The sequence below is a fragment of the Salvelinus sp. IW2-2015 genome, linkage group LG3, assembly GCF_002910315.2.
Source record: "Salvelinus sp. IW2-2015 linkage group LG3, ASM291031v2, whole genome shotgun sequence".
NCBI lineage: Eukaryota > Metazoa > Chordata > Actinopteri > Salmoniformes > Salmonidae > Salvelinus > Salvelinus sp. IW2-2015.
In genome coordinates, this window is record NC_036840.1 from 828,810 (window position 1) to 841,348 (window position 12,539).

Consider the following 12,539-nt stretch of genomic DNA (forward strand, 5'->3'; position numbering starts at 1 on the left):
TTTCTTACCTTATACATGAGCTTTGGTCACACCCATATTTACATGGTCCACTGGCACTGTGTAGTTCTACATTTTTGCTTGTGAAACAGTAAAAGGCACAGATTCTACTGGATTTGGGATACAGTCGTGCATTACTTCAAACACTCAAAGTTTGATTTAATAGAATTGCAAACTTTGGGAGGAACAATGCGTTTTTTTACAAAAATCCGTCCTTCCATCACTCTGCCACTTGTTGGAATCCTACTTTTGGGGTATGTTGCGTTTAACGTGTTTTATTAAGTCAAATTAGTGATATCTGATCTTTGGAGAAACTTCATCTTAGAATAACATCAGAATACAAGTGTTCTCATTCTGAATACATCAGAACAACATCAGAATACAATGTATGAGTGTTGTCATACTGATGGTTTCCACGATTATGATATTATCATTCATTTTGTAAATCTATGAATTTTGTGATGTCCACTTTTGATAATCATGATATTTAATTATAATATACTTCTGTTATTAGCTCTGCTCACATTGTTGAATTACGTCCACTTGTTGTGTATGTACTCTGATTACGCACCATTGTTCTTCTGTATGTGTGTCAACACAGAGCTGATAATGGCATTTAACCAAAATGTACGCTTCGCTGCATACCACTTCTTTTTACATATGTTTTTGGGCATTGTCGATATCATAGCGGATGTACATGGTGTTAATCAATCCTCTTTCCATCTCCTATTTAGAGTCCTGGTTTTAACATATTGTTACTCATCATTTGGGTAAGATCGGAACTTCAATAGTGTTCATTTGTTTGTAACTTTGTCAATGATATAATCCAATCTTGATAGAAATCCCATCCCGTATATATAATCCCATCAGAAAGACACTATGCCATCATCTATTTTATAGGTGATTGCTGAAATGTAGCCTTCTAAAAACGCCCCGTGGGCTCATGACAATGAGAGTCAGGACCACAGATTAAGATCTAATTTGAGATCACATTTTCTGATTATATTACCATTGTAAATATGTATATAATTACATTTTACTCTTCTTTTCTGTTTGATTTGACATACTAGTTAAGTCACCGAAAATGTTACTTTTTATCTTCAACAGTGTGATGAAAAATATGGATGTCAGAATTGTAGAAGTTTTGGGGTAAGACAATTTGTGTTACTGACATAATAAACAAACAACTTATTTTTGTATACTTTTTTTGTGAACCCCTAACCCTCCACAACCTCTCCTGATGCCATCATTCAGTATTAACATAGTTTTAACATTGAACCCCCTCTGAAGGTTGTGTCAGCAGGACCCTGTCAATTTCAGGCGGGAAAACTGTAGTTGTAGGACCCGGGACATGCTGTCCCCACAGGGGTGAGACTCTTCTTTGGTCTACTCTAATATAATCATCTCACCCGATACCATCTCTTTGCAAAACTCACCAACTGCAGCCATTTTGAAAGCAGTACGCTATTTTACAATTTCATTTTTTGCATGGTCTTTTCAGACTCCTGTATAAGCAGCCCAGTGTGTTAATGGGGTAAGTTATTATGAATGTATTATTGTTAGTAGTAGACATAGTATCAGTAGGAGAAGGTGCATTTGGAAGTACAGGAAATGTAGTCACTATGAAAGAGTTGCTTATGATGCATTGAATATCTCTGGGCGTTCACAAGCTTTTAACATATCTTTTGTTTTTTTAGGCGCACCAATGTGGTAACTGTCACCCCTTGGTTGGCACCAATTGTCTGGGAAGGCACCTTTAATCCCTTGATTGTTGACAGCATTTACAAGCCTATGCACCTAAGCATTGCCACAACCGTCTTTGCTGTTGGCAAGTAAGTAGTCTCACACACGTCAGCCGTCCCTACCAGGATGTCTGGTAGCACTGAGCCTCAAATGCAGAATAACATTCGTAGTCGGTCATCAAACATTTCTGTAAAAAAACAATGATAAAGCCTTCCATTCCTATTTTTTTCTCATTGTGTTCCCATTTTGAACCATTTCATGTGTCTGAAGGTAGAACTCCGCATATCCGGCAGGCCCAGAGAGAAAATCAAGTGCACGTATAGGTCTACCGCTGGCCAATCAGATACCTCATATCACCGTGTCTTTATGGTTTCCTCGAGCCTTAGGCTGTATAAAGAAGCCTCAAGCACACAGCAAAGTTGATACTGTGAAATTTTGAAACCTGTAAAGTCATGACTAGAGAGAGACTCAAGGGCACATCAACATATTTTCCACCCAGTCTGCTCAGGGATTCAAGCAAGCAACCTTTCAACTACTTAACCACTAGGCTACCATGAGTAACAACATGAATTGGTGCATGAGGCAGAAATAATGCAGTGCAACTTGAGTTTCGCCATCAGCTGGAAGAATGTCCCCTTTTTGTCAGCGGAGCGAGGGAGAGCAGAGGGATGATGAGTCGGATGAGAGACAGCCTCACCGCTGCTCTCTCCCTCCCTCCCTCCCCTCAGAATGGCCCCATCAGATGCAGACTATCAATCCAGTAAAATAAATAAATAAAAAGCAAATGATTATGCTCACTCAGCTGTGCCTCACAAGTAATACAACAAATTATATATTACCAGTGTGATCATGTACCTATAATTTTTATATATAATTTCAAAATGGTCTGAGAAGAACAGCATTGGCAGGGCAATTCAAGCATAGCCAATATGCAGTGATGATAATGTATTGGGCCTATAGCCTATTGCACAAACCACATTGCTACAGAACTGTTTTTATATGTTAATGTTGCTTAGGCATAGCCACGGGCAGTAGGGGTGCTGAGGGTGCTGCAACACCCCCTGATAAATTGAAAAACATCTTCCTGCAGCCGTATTTTTTAAGTCATCTGAGGTGTAGATCTCAGCTTGATGCTGTCAAAACAGGTACTACGTAATCATATTGGATGATAAATAACCTAGCTATGGCAGCTATTAGTCTACTATAGCACCAGTCGGCTTGGTTGGTTGCTGTCTCTCGTCTCTCCCTCCTCCCTGTTCCCTGTGTCACTCACTCACACTCACAGTAGCTTACACATAGAGCATGGCCCCTGCTAGACCATCGCTTCTCTTTACCTTTCTCTACCTCCTGGGTACATAAAAATACATGTCACATGGGCATGTACAAGAGTGACCGGTAAAAATAGGTTCAAACTTAGTTTGCACTTTCTCTGGTTAGCTGAGAAGAAATGTTTAAAAAATGTACAACCCACACATTTTGTTCTTAAATGTTCCTCACTGTAAGTTCCACACTTTGACTGCCAACCTTTGAGTGCCTTAGTTTCCACTACACCCTTTTCCCAAACTAGTGAGTCTCAGTCTCAGCAGGCCTACCTCAAAGTTGGAAAATATCTTGATTTAGATTATACAGTCGTGGCCAAAAGTTTTGAGAATGACACAAATATTAATTTCCACAAAGTTTGCTGCTTCAGTTTCTTTAGATATTTTTGTCAGATGTTACTATGGAATACTGAAGTATAATTACAAGCATTTCATAACTGTCAAAGGCTTTATTGACAATTACATGAAGTTGATGCAAAGAGTCAATATTTGCAGTGTTGACCCTTCTTTTTCCTCTGCAAGACCTCTGCAATCCGCCCTTGCAAGACCTCTGCAATCCGCCCTGGCATGCTGTCAATTAACTTCTGGGCCACATCCTGACTGATGGCAGCCCATTCTTGCATAATCAATGCTTGGAGTTTGTCAGAATTTGTGGGGTTTTGTTTGTCCACCCGCCTCTTGAGGATTGACCACAAGTTCTCAATGGGATTAAGGTCTGGGGAGTTTCCTGGCCATGGACCCAAATATTGATGTTTTGTTCCCCGAGACACTTAATTATCACTTTTGCCTTATGACAAGGTGCTCCATCATGCTGGAAAAGGCATTGTTCGTCACCAAACTGTTCCTGGATGGTTGGGAGAAGATGCTCTCGGAGGATGTGTTGGTACCATTCTTTATTCATGGCTGTGTTCTTAGGCAAAATTGTGAGTGAGCCCACTCCCTTGGCTGAGAAGCAACCCCACACATGAATGGTCTCAGGATGCCTGACTGTTGGCATGACACAGGACTGATGGTAGCGCTCACCTTGTCTTTCCCGGACAAGCTTTTTTCTGGATTCCACAAACAATCGGAAAGGGGATTCATCAGAGAAAATGACTTTACCCCAGTCCTCAGCAGTCCAATCCCTGTACCTTTTGCAGAATATGTCTGTCCCTGATGTTTTTCCTGGAGAGAAGTGGCTTCTTTGCTGCCCTTCTTGACACCAGGCCATCCTCCAAAAGTCTTTGCCTCACCGTGCGTGCAGATGCACTCACACCTGCCTGCTGCCATTCCTGAGCAAGCTCTGTACTGGTGGTGCCCCGATCCCACAGCTGAATCAACTTTAGGAGACGGTCCTGGCGCTTGCTGAACTTTCTTGGGCGCCCTGAAGCCTTCTTCACAACAATTGAACCGCTCTCCTTGAAGTTCTTGATGATCCGATAAATGGTGGATTTAGGTGCAATCTTACTGGCAGCAATATCCTTGCCTGTGAATCCTTTTTTGTGCAAAGCAATGATGACGGCACGTGTTTCTTTTCAGGTAACCATGATTGACAGAGGAAGAACAATGATTCCAAGCACCACCCTCCTTTTGAAGCTTCCAGTCTGTTATTCGAACTCAATCAGCATGACAGAGTGATCTCCAGCCTTATCCTCGTCAACACTCACACCTGTGTTAACGAGAGAATCACTGACATGATGTCAGCTGGTCCTTTTGTGGCAGGGCTGAAATGCAGTGGGAATGTTTTTGGAGGATTCAGTTCATTTGCATGGCAAAGAGGGACTTTGCAATTCATCTGATCACTCTTCATAACATTCTGGAGTATATGCAAATTGCCATCATACAAACTGAGGCAGCAGACTATGTGAAAATGTATATTTGTGTCATTCTCAAAACTTTTGGCCACGACTGTACATTATGTCATAATTACAGAAAATTGAGTTATCCTCTTGCCATATGAGACGGGCAACTGAAACCTACTTGGTTCTCCTTGTATTTTAGGTATGTGCGCTTCCTGCGTGACTTCCTAGAGACTGCCGAGAAGCATTTCATGGTGGACTTCAAAGTGCGCTACTACATCTTCACTGACCGGAGGGAAGACGTGCCAGCGGTGGTCCTCGCTCCCGGTAGAAATGTAACCATCATCCCAGTCCCTGGCTCCAACCGCTGGCAGGAGATCTCCTCCAGGAGGATGGAGATGATCCAGACCACCATCGAGAACCAGATAGGCAAGGAGGCGGACTACATCTTCTGCTTGGATGTGGACACGAAGTTCCACGGACGGTGGGGGGCAGAAACATTGAGCAGGCTGGTGGCCACTATTCACCCAGGTTACTATGAGCAGACCCACGAGCACTACCCTTACGAACGCCGTCCTGCCTCGCGGGCCTACATCCCCGCGGGGGAAGGAGACTACTACTATGGAGGCGCCACCATCGCTGGCTATGTTAGGGACGTGCACAAGCTGGCAAAGTACTGCCGTGAGCAGCTTGAGGCCGATGCCGCCAACTCCATCGAGGCGGCATGGCAGGAGGAAAGCCACCTGAACAGATATCTCCTTTACAACAAGCCCACTAAGATTCTGTCTCCGGAATACCTGTGGCAGGACTTCAAGGCCAAGAACAACGAGGTGCAAATAATCCGCTTCTCTCAGGTCAACAAGAACTATGCAGAGGTTCGGCCCAACGTGAAGAAAAGAAAGTAATGCTGTGGCCATTGTTGCACCAAGATTCAGGATCTAGGCCAGGGAGGAGGATGCTGCTGTTTGTATACATTGAAGGTGGCTGGATCAGTAAACAAGCTTATGTTCCGTTTTTCTCTCAATTCGTTTATATCCTTTACTGCTAAAGATGTATTATAGACATGAAGGGCTGTTTCCATGTAGAAATGTTTGTCATAGGAGCAGAAGTGTGGATAGAGGGTGAGTTTGTGAAATGAATGTGCAATTAATACTGATAATACATGATATTTGTGTTATTTGTGTCATTCTTTGTAATATATGGTGGATATATATATTATTAAAGGGGGAATATGTGATTGGTACATACATTTTTTGACTTTTTAATTCATGATATATAGCCATTGCTTCTTACAGAATATAACTTACAGTATAAATGCCTCATGACCTTAGTTCAGGGGTCTCCAACCCTGTTCCTGGAGAGCTATCGTCCTGTAGGTGTTCACTCCAACCCTAATCTAGCACACCTGATTCTAATAATTAGCTGGTTGATAAGCTGAATCAGGTTAGTTACAACTGGGATTGGAGCGAAAACCTACAGGAGGGTAGCTCTCCGGAAATAGGGTTGGAGAGCCCTGCCTTAATTCAACGTCTGTACCGCATCAGAATCCAAAATATAAGCTTATTGTTCTCCATCTTTTGTAAACAATGTAATCATAAAAACAACAGCACTGTATTGTCTCAAAACATGGTTAAAACTATCATTTTGATCTCATCGATGGTCAAGGTATGAATTTGAGAGCTGGTATTGATTTATATTATCCGTTTCAACCTGTATTACTTGTGACCCGCACAAACACTTGCTGTGGCAACGCCCTTGAGTCCATTCACCATTCGTTTCTTCTCACAGCCGTTACAATGGAGATTGGCAGGAGCTTATGGTCGTTGACACATTTATCTGGACCAGTGAAACTGGTTGAAACTAAAGTAGACAATGATGAATAGTTTCTTCTCATAGCAGCTGTGTCTCCACCACTGTGAAAAGTAACTCATGGTGACTCAATGTTAATTTCAAAGAGCTTATGGTGAGTTGCCATAAGCTCCTGCCAGTCTTCATTGTCTCACATTGAGACAGAACAGGTTGTCCGTCTGGGAGTGGTCACATAAATGTATGTTCTGTTTTCTGTGTTATTGGCTGCTCATAAGACAGGGGTTTATGAAAACATTCACCCTCTTCCAGTTCCATAGAATTGTGGTTAAAAATCTGAATTTACTTACAGTAAATGAAAAGGGTAATTCATTCATTTAAATTAGTGTGACTGCAGTGCTCTATATTGGCACAAAGTGATTGGAAATGAAGGACATGGAGAAATTTACTTCAGACTTGTTTTAATATGAATATCAAAGGCATCATTATGACCAACACAGGTGCACGCAGGTACACACAGTTGCATACAGTTGTGGATAACTTACATACGCACAAATATCATACCCCCCCCCCCTCCCCCCCAAAAAGACACCAACCTCCCTTGTTACTGTAATGGTGAGAGGTTAGTATGTCTTGGGGGTATGATATTTGTGCATCTGTAACTTTCTCACTTATCATTATTCACGATTCACTCAGGATCATCCGGAAACATGGTGCCATCCCCATTAATGTAGAAGTGTATAGAAACATATTCTATTCTTATTTACAATAAAAGTGATTCCAAAATGACACAATACATTATTTACCATTAATTTGTCTTGGGCACAAAATTATCTCAAACACAACCAAAACAAAAAGCAAATGTATCCAACAGAGTCACAAGCTTGATGTAGTCATTGCGTGCTATGAATATGGGAACAAATACTTAACATTTTAATACTTTAATACACATGTAAGTGAATTTGTCCCAATACTTCTGTCCCAATACTCCACTAAAATGAAGGGACTATGTAGAAAAAGTGCTGTAATTTCTAAACGATTCCCCCGATATGAATGAAAATACCAAATTAAAGCTGACAGCCTGCACAGTATTTTTTTAAATTTCAAATCCAACCTTTTGGATTATAGATAATGTGCATAAGGTTTACATAACACATTCCATGGCCCAATGTCCATCAGGTCAGTGTTTATAGACCTGGTGTGGTATGGTGCCATCTAGTGGTGTAGCGTGGCCGCCGTTGAATAAGGCAACTAATCATTCTCATATTCAATAAAGGCGAATTCATTGTGTATACATACCAAATCTGGAGGCAATCTGATTTATGGTTCATGAGAAGAAGATTTTTTAAAGTATTTTAGCAATAGCATATGTGCTAACATGCATCTATAAGTACAGTGTGGCCATATTTGAAATGAGCAGCAACAATTTTTTTATTGACACCATATAAAACGGATGTAATGACTCTAAATACAAAATCTGGACTGAATCTGTTCGGCCGGACAAATTTATCTTATCTGTCCAACTTGTACTATCTGGCCGATCGGCCAAACTTATCTTCTCTAGCCTCCCGGCCGACTTGTCCTATCTGTCTGACTTGTCCTATCTGGCTGAACTTAACCTATCTGGGCAGCCGGCCAAACTTATACTATCTGGCGAGGCGGCTGAACTGATCCTATCTGGCCGTCCGGTCATCTTTCCCTATCTGGTCGACTTGACCTATCTGGGCAGCCGGCCGAACTTATCCAATGTGGCCAACTTGACCTGTCTGTCCAGCCAGACAACTTGTCCTATCTTTCCGGCCAAACGGACTAATCCTATCTGTCCTTCTGGTGAACTTGTCCTATCTGGCAGACTAGTCCTATCTGGCCGTCCTGGCCGAATTTGTCCTGTCTGACTGGCCATCCGAACTTATCCTATCTGACCAATTTGTCCTGTCTGTCCGGCCGTCCGAACTTGTCCTATCTGACTGACTTGTCCTATCGAACTTATGCTATCTGGCCGACTTGTCCTATCTGGCCGGCCGAACTTATCCTATCTGGGCAGCCAAACAAATGTATCCTATCGTTCCATCCAGGTCGAACTTGTCCTATCTGGCTGATGGGCCAACTAATTCAAACATTTTCCTTAAAGTACACTACTGGTGAAAAGTTTTAGAACACCTACTCATTCAAGGGATTTTCTTTATTTTTACTATTTTCGACATTGTAGAATAATAGTGAAGACATCAAAACTATGAAATAACACATATGGAATCATGTGGTTAGCAAAAAAGTGTTAAACAAATATTTGAGATTCTTCAAATAGCCACCCTTTGCCTTGATGACAGCTTTGCACACTCTCGGCATTCTCTCAACCACCGGTAGTGTATATATTTTTTTTTAATTCAAATGTTATCGTCCCCACTACAACAACGAAATACAAAATGTAATTTTGTCCTTGAAACGTTTAATTGAAATATTGTAGAATTCCATTAATTCCTATGGAGGAATGCAGAAGCTTCAAAGCCTCATTGGCCAATACATAGCGACAGCAATCCAGGGTTAATATACACTGAGTGTCCAAAACATTATGAACACCTGCTCTTTCAATGACATAGACTGACCTTGTGAATCCAGGTGAAAGCTATGATCCGTTATTGATGTTAAAGATGCACTATGCAAAAATCTCTTCGCCATTTCCAAGTTGCAAACATTATAATAGTTTGCCTAATTTCAGTTTATGTGACAAAACAAGCAAGTATAGTGTAGAGAATAATTGTACCATGTAAACCACTGTGAAATATATCTTCCATAATCAAAAATATTGTATTTTCAGCTGTTTGAAGCTGGTGTACAAAACCAAAAGAAAGTCGCAAAAACTAAATTTAAGAACAGGAAGCAATAATTTCTAATCCCCCATATATTTTTTGTAAATATATATATAAATATATATTTTAAAATATATTTTCCTTTATTATTTCCCCTAAACCTACCACCTCTCTCCTTATTGGAGTAAACTAATGGACAACAACATTTAGGCTTCTACTTCCAGCTTTTACATACTGTATACATTTTACGGACACAATGTATTTTACAATAGTTTGTTTTTAATCCCATCCTTCAGCTACCATCAACCCCTCCCATCTATCTCTGAAGCTCATTAGTCAGATTTTTATTCTATTTTGCCATATATTTTTTACTGTGTAAACTGTATTTTTAACTGCACAAAAGTTCTGAACCTATATACATTTTACAAACACAGTATATTTTACACTAGTTATCTTGTTGTTTTTAATCCCACCATTCAACATTTTTTATTTCTATTTGCCATCTATTTTTTAACTGTGATGTTTCACAAAAGTTCTGAAACTTTCTATTCTCATAGTTTCTACAGATTGTAAATTAAAAAGACAACATTTTGCTAAAAATATTATTATATTATTGATTGATTGACCATTACTTTTCAAATCACCCAGTAGTGCTATCTGCAGAGTTAGCTCCAGGTAAATGTTGCACTTCTTCAACCATTCCTAGACCTGCGACCAAAAACAAGCTACATATGGACTGTACCAAAACAAAATCTGCAGAGCTGGGATGGTTGTATCCCCAATATATACAACATTCTATTGGTTGCAAGAATTTTGTATAATATTTCAAATAGAAAAATTATACGTTTTGAATCTGACATTGTTTTGCGTATCAGTTCATAAACCATGTGCCTTGGAATCGGTACATCAAAAATCTCTTCCCAATTATTTTGCAATCTTTATAGCACAGCTGTACATTTTTTGGTCCTTAAATGAAACTGGTATACTTTTTTATTTATCACAATTTTATTTAGCCAATTTTGGTCGTTAATGTATGGCAAGCACACAAATTCCGTACTTTTCCCCCCTTCCACTTGCCTCTTCCATTTTTGTGGTAATGCTGCAATTAGTTGGTTGTAATTTTGGGTAGAGCAGACATTTCCATATATTTTTGTTAGCTGCATGTGTGACATAACTCCACCAGTCCTATTTATGATACATTTTACAAAGATTCTAAAAACAAATTTAATGTTTTTTTTATCAATCAGCATATTTGAGTTTAACCATAATATATGTTGCCAGATAGGACAAGTTCGCCGGAAGGACAGAGGGATCCAAATTGTGGATTTAAAAGAAAACATGAATCATCAGCGTACAATCACACCTTTGTTTTTAAGCACCTTGTTTTGTAACACCTTGATATTTTGTAACACCTTGTTTTGTAACACCTTGATGTTATTGTTGGATCTGATTTTAACAGCTAACATTTCGATGGCAATAATAAATAGATATGCCGATAGTGGACAACCTTGTTTTACTCCTCTTGACCGTTCAAATATTTCTGAGAAGTAGCCATTATTAACTATTTTACACCTAGGATTACTATGCATAACTTTAACCCATTTTACAAGAGATTCTACAAAATGGAATTATTCCAGGCATGTATAAATAAACTCCAGTCGTACATTATCAAAAGCCTTTTCAAAGTCAGCTATGAATACCAGACCTGGTTCCTCAGATTTTTCATAGTGTTCTATTGTTTCCAGTACTTGTCTTATATTATCTCCAATGTGTCGTCCATGTAAAAAACCTGTCTTCTTAGGATGAATAATATTTGACAATACCTTCTGAATTCTATGTGAAATGCATTTTGCTAGAATTTTTGCATCACAAGACTGAAGTGTAAGAGGCCTCCAATTATTTAAATGGTTTGGATCTTTATATTTACCACTTGGATCCTTTATCAGTAATAATGAAATCAGACCTTCTTGTTGAGTGTCTGATAATCTACCATTTATATAGGAGTGGTTAAAACATGCTAATAATGGCCCTCTGATTATATAAAAAAAGAATTGGTATACCTCCACTGGTATGCCATCCAGCCTTGGAGTTTCCCCTGAATTAAAGGCATAAATTGCATCAAGAAGTTCCTCCTCTGTAATTTGGCCTTCCAATGAGTTTCTCTGTACAGCTGTTAATTGTACATTATTAATAGATAAAACAACCATATAATTAGCTGTTTAGTGCAGATGGAGGAGACTGAAACAAAAACATATGCTTAAAGTACTTTACTTCCTCTTTCAAAATATTATTTGGTGAATCATGGGTGACTCCATCATTTGTAACAAGTTTCAGTAAATTCTTCCGGGTAGCATTTCTATGTTGAAGATTAAAAAATAATTTGGTGCATTTTTCCACATATTCCATCCAGTTCGCTTTATTTTTATAATATATTTCACTTGGTCTTTCTTGAATAAGTTCCTCCATTTCCTTTTGTTTTTCCTCTAACTTACTCTGAGCCTCTACCGTACAGTTTTTATTGCTATCTATCTGTACTGTTAGTCATTCCTTTTCCTTTGTTAATATGGACTCTTTCGACCTAAATTGCTTTTGTTTTAGAGATGAGTACTGAAATGCATGGCCTCTAAAGGCACATTTAAAAGTGTCCTATACAATAAGGGGATCTGCTGAACCTATATCATGAAGGAAAACGTCTGTTAAAAATGATTCTCTCCTTGTTAAAAACAAGTTATCATCCAATAAGCTTTGATTAAATTTCCAATATTCTTGCCCACATGGAAATGATGTAAGTGTAATATACAGTGCATTTGGGAAATATTCATACCCCTTCCCTTTTTCCACATTTTGTTACATTACAGCCTTATTCTAAAATGTATTCAATAACTTTTTTCCCTCATCAATCTACACACAATACCCCATAATGACAAAGAGAAAACAACCAAAAAGTTCTACAGCTGCACCATCGAGAGCATCCTGACTGGTTGCATCACCGCCTGGTATGGCAACTGCTCTGCATCTGCCCGTAAGGCGCTACAGAGGGTAGTGCGTACGGCCCAGTACATCACTGGGGCCAAGCTTCCTGACATCCA

The 12,539-nt window shown here is 39.5% G+C and overlaps 1 protein-coding gene across 1 annotated transcript; it reads left to right on the forward strand.

Moving 5' to 3' along the window:
• The first annotated feature begins 822 nt into the window (after positions 1–822).
• On the forward strand, positions 823–7,217 carry LOC111980919 (globoside alpha-1,3-N-acetylgalactosaminyltransferase 1-like). Its single transcript, XM_024011977.2, has 5 exons — positions 823–1,146; positions 1,288–1,365; positions 1,499–1,531; positions 1,695–1,829; positions 5,040–7,217. Exons 1-5 carry the CDS (start codon positions 1,082–1,084, stop codon positions 5,740–5,742), a joined length of 1,014 nt encoding a protein of 337 aa, XP_023867745.2. The 5' UTR covers positions 823–1,081; the 3' UTR covers positions 5,743–7,217.
• Positions 7,218–12,539: the final 5,322 nt, after the last annotated feature.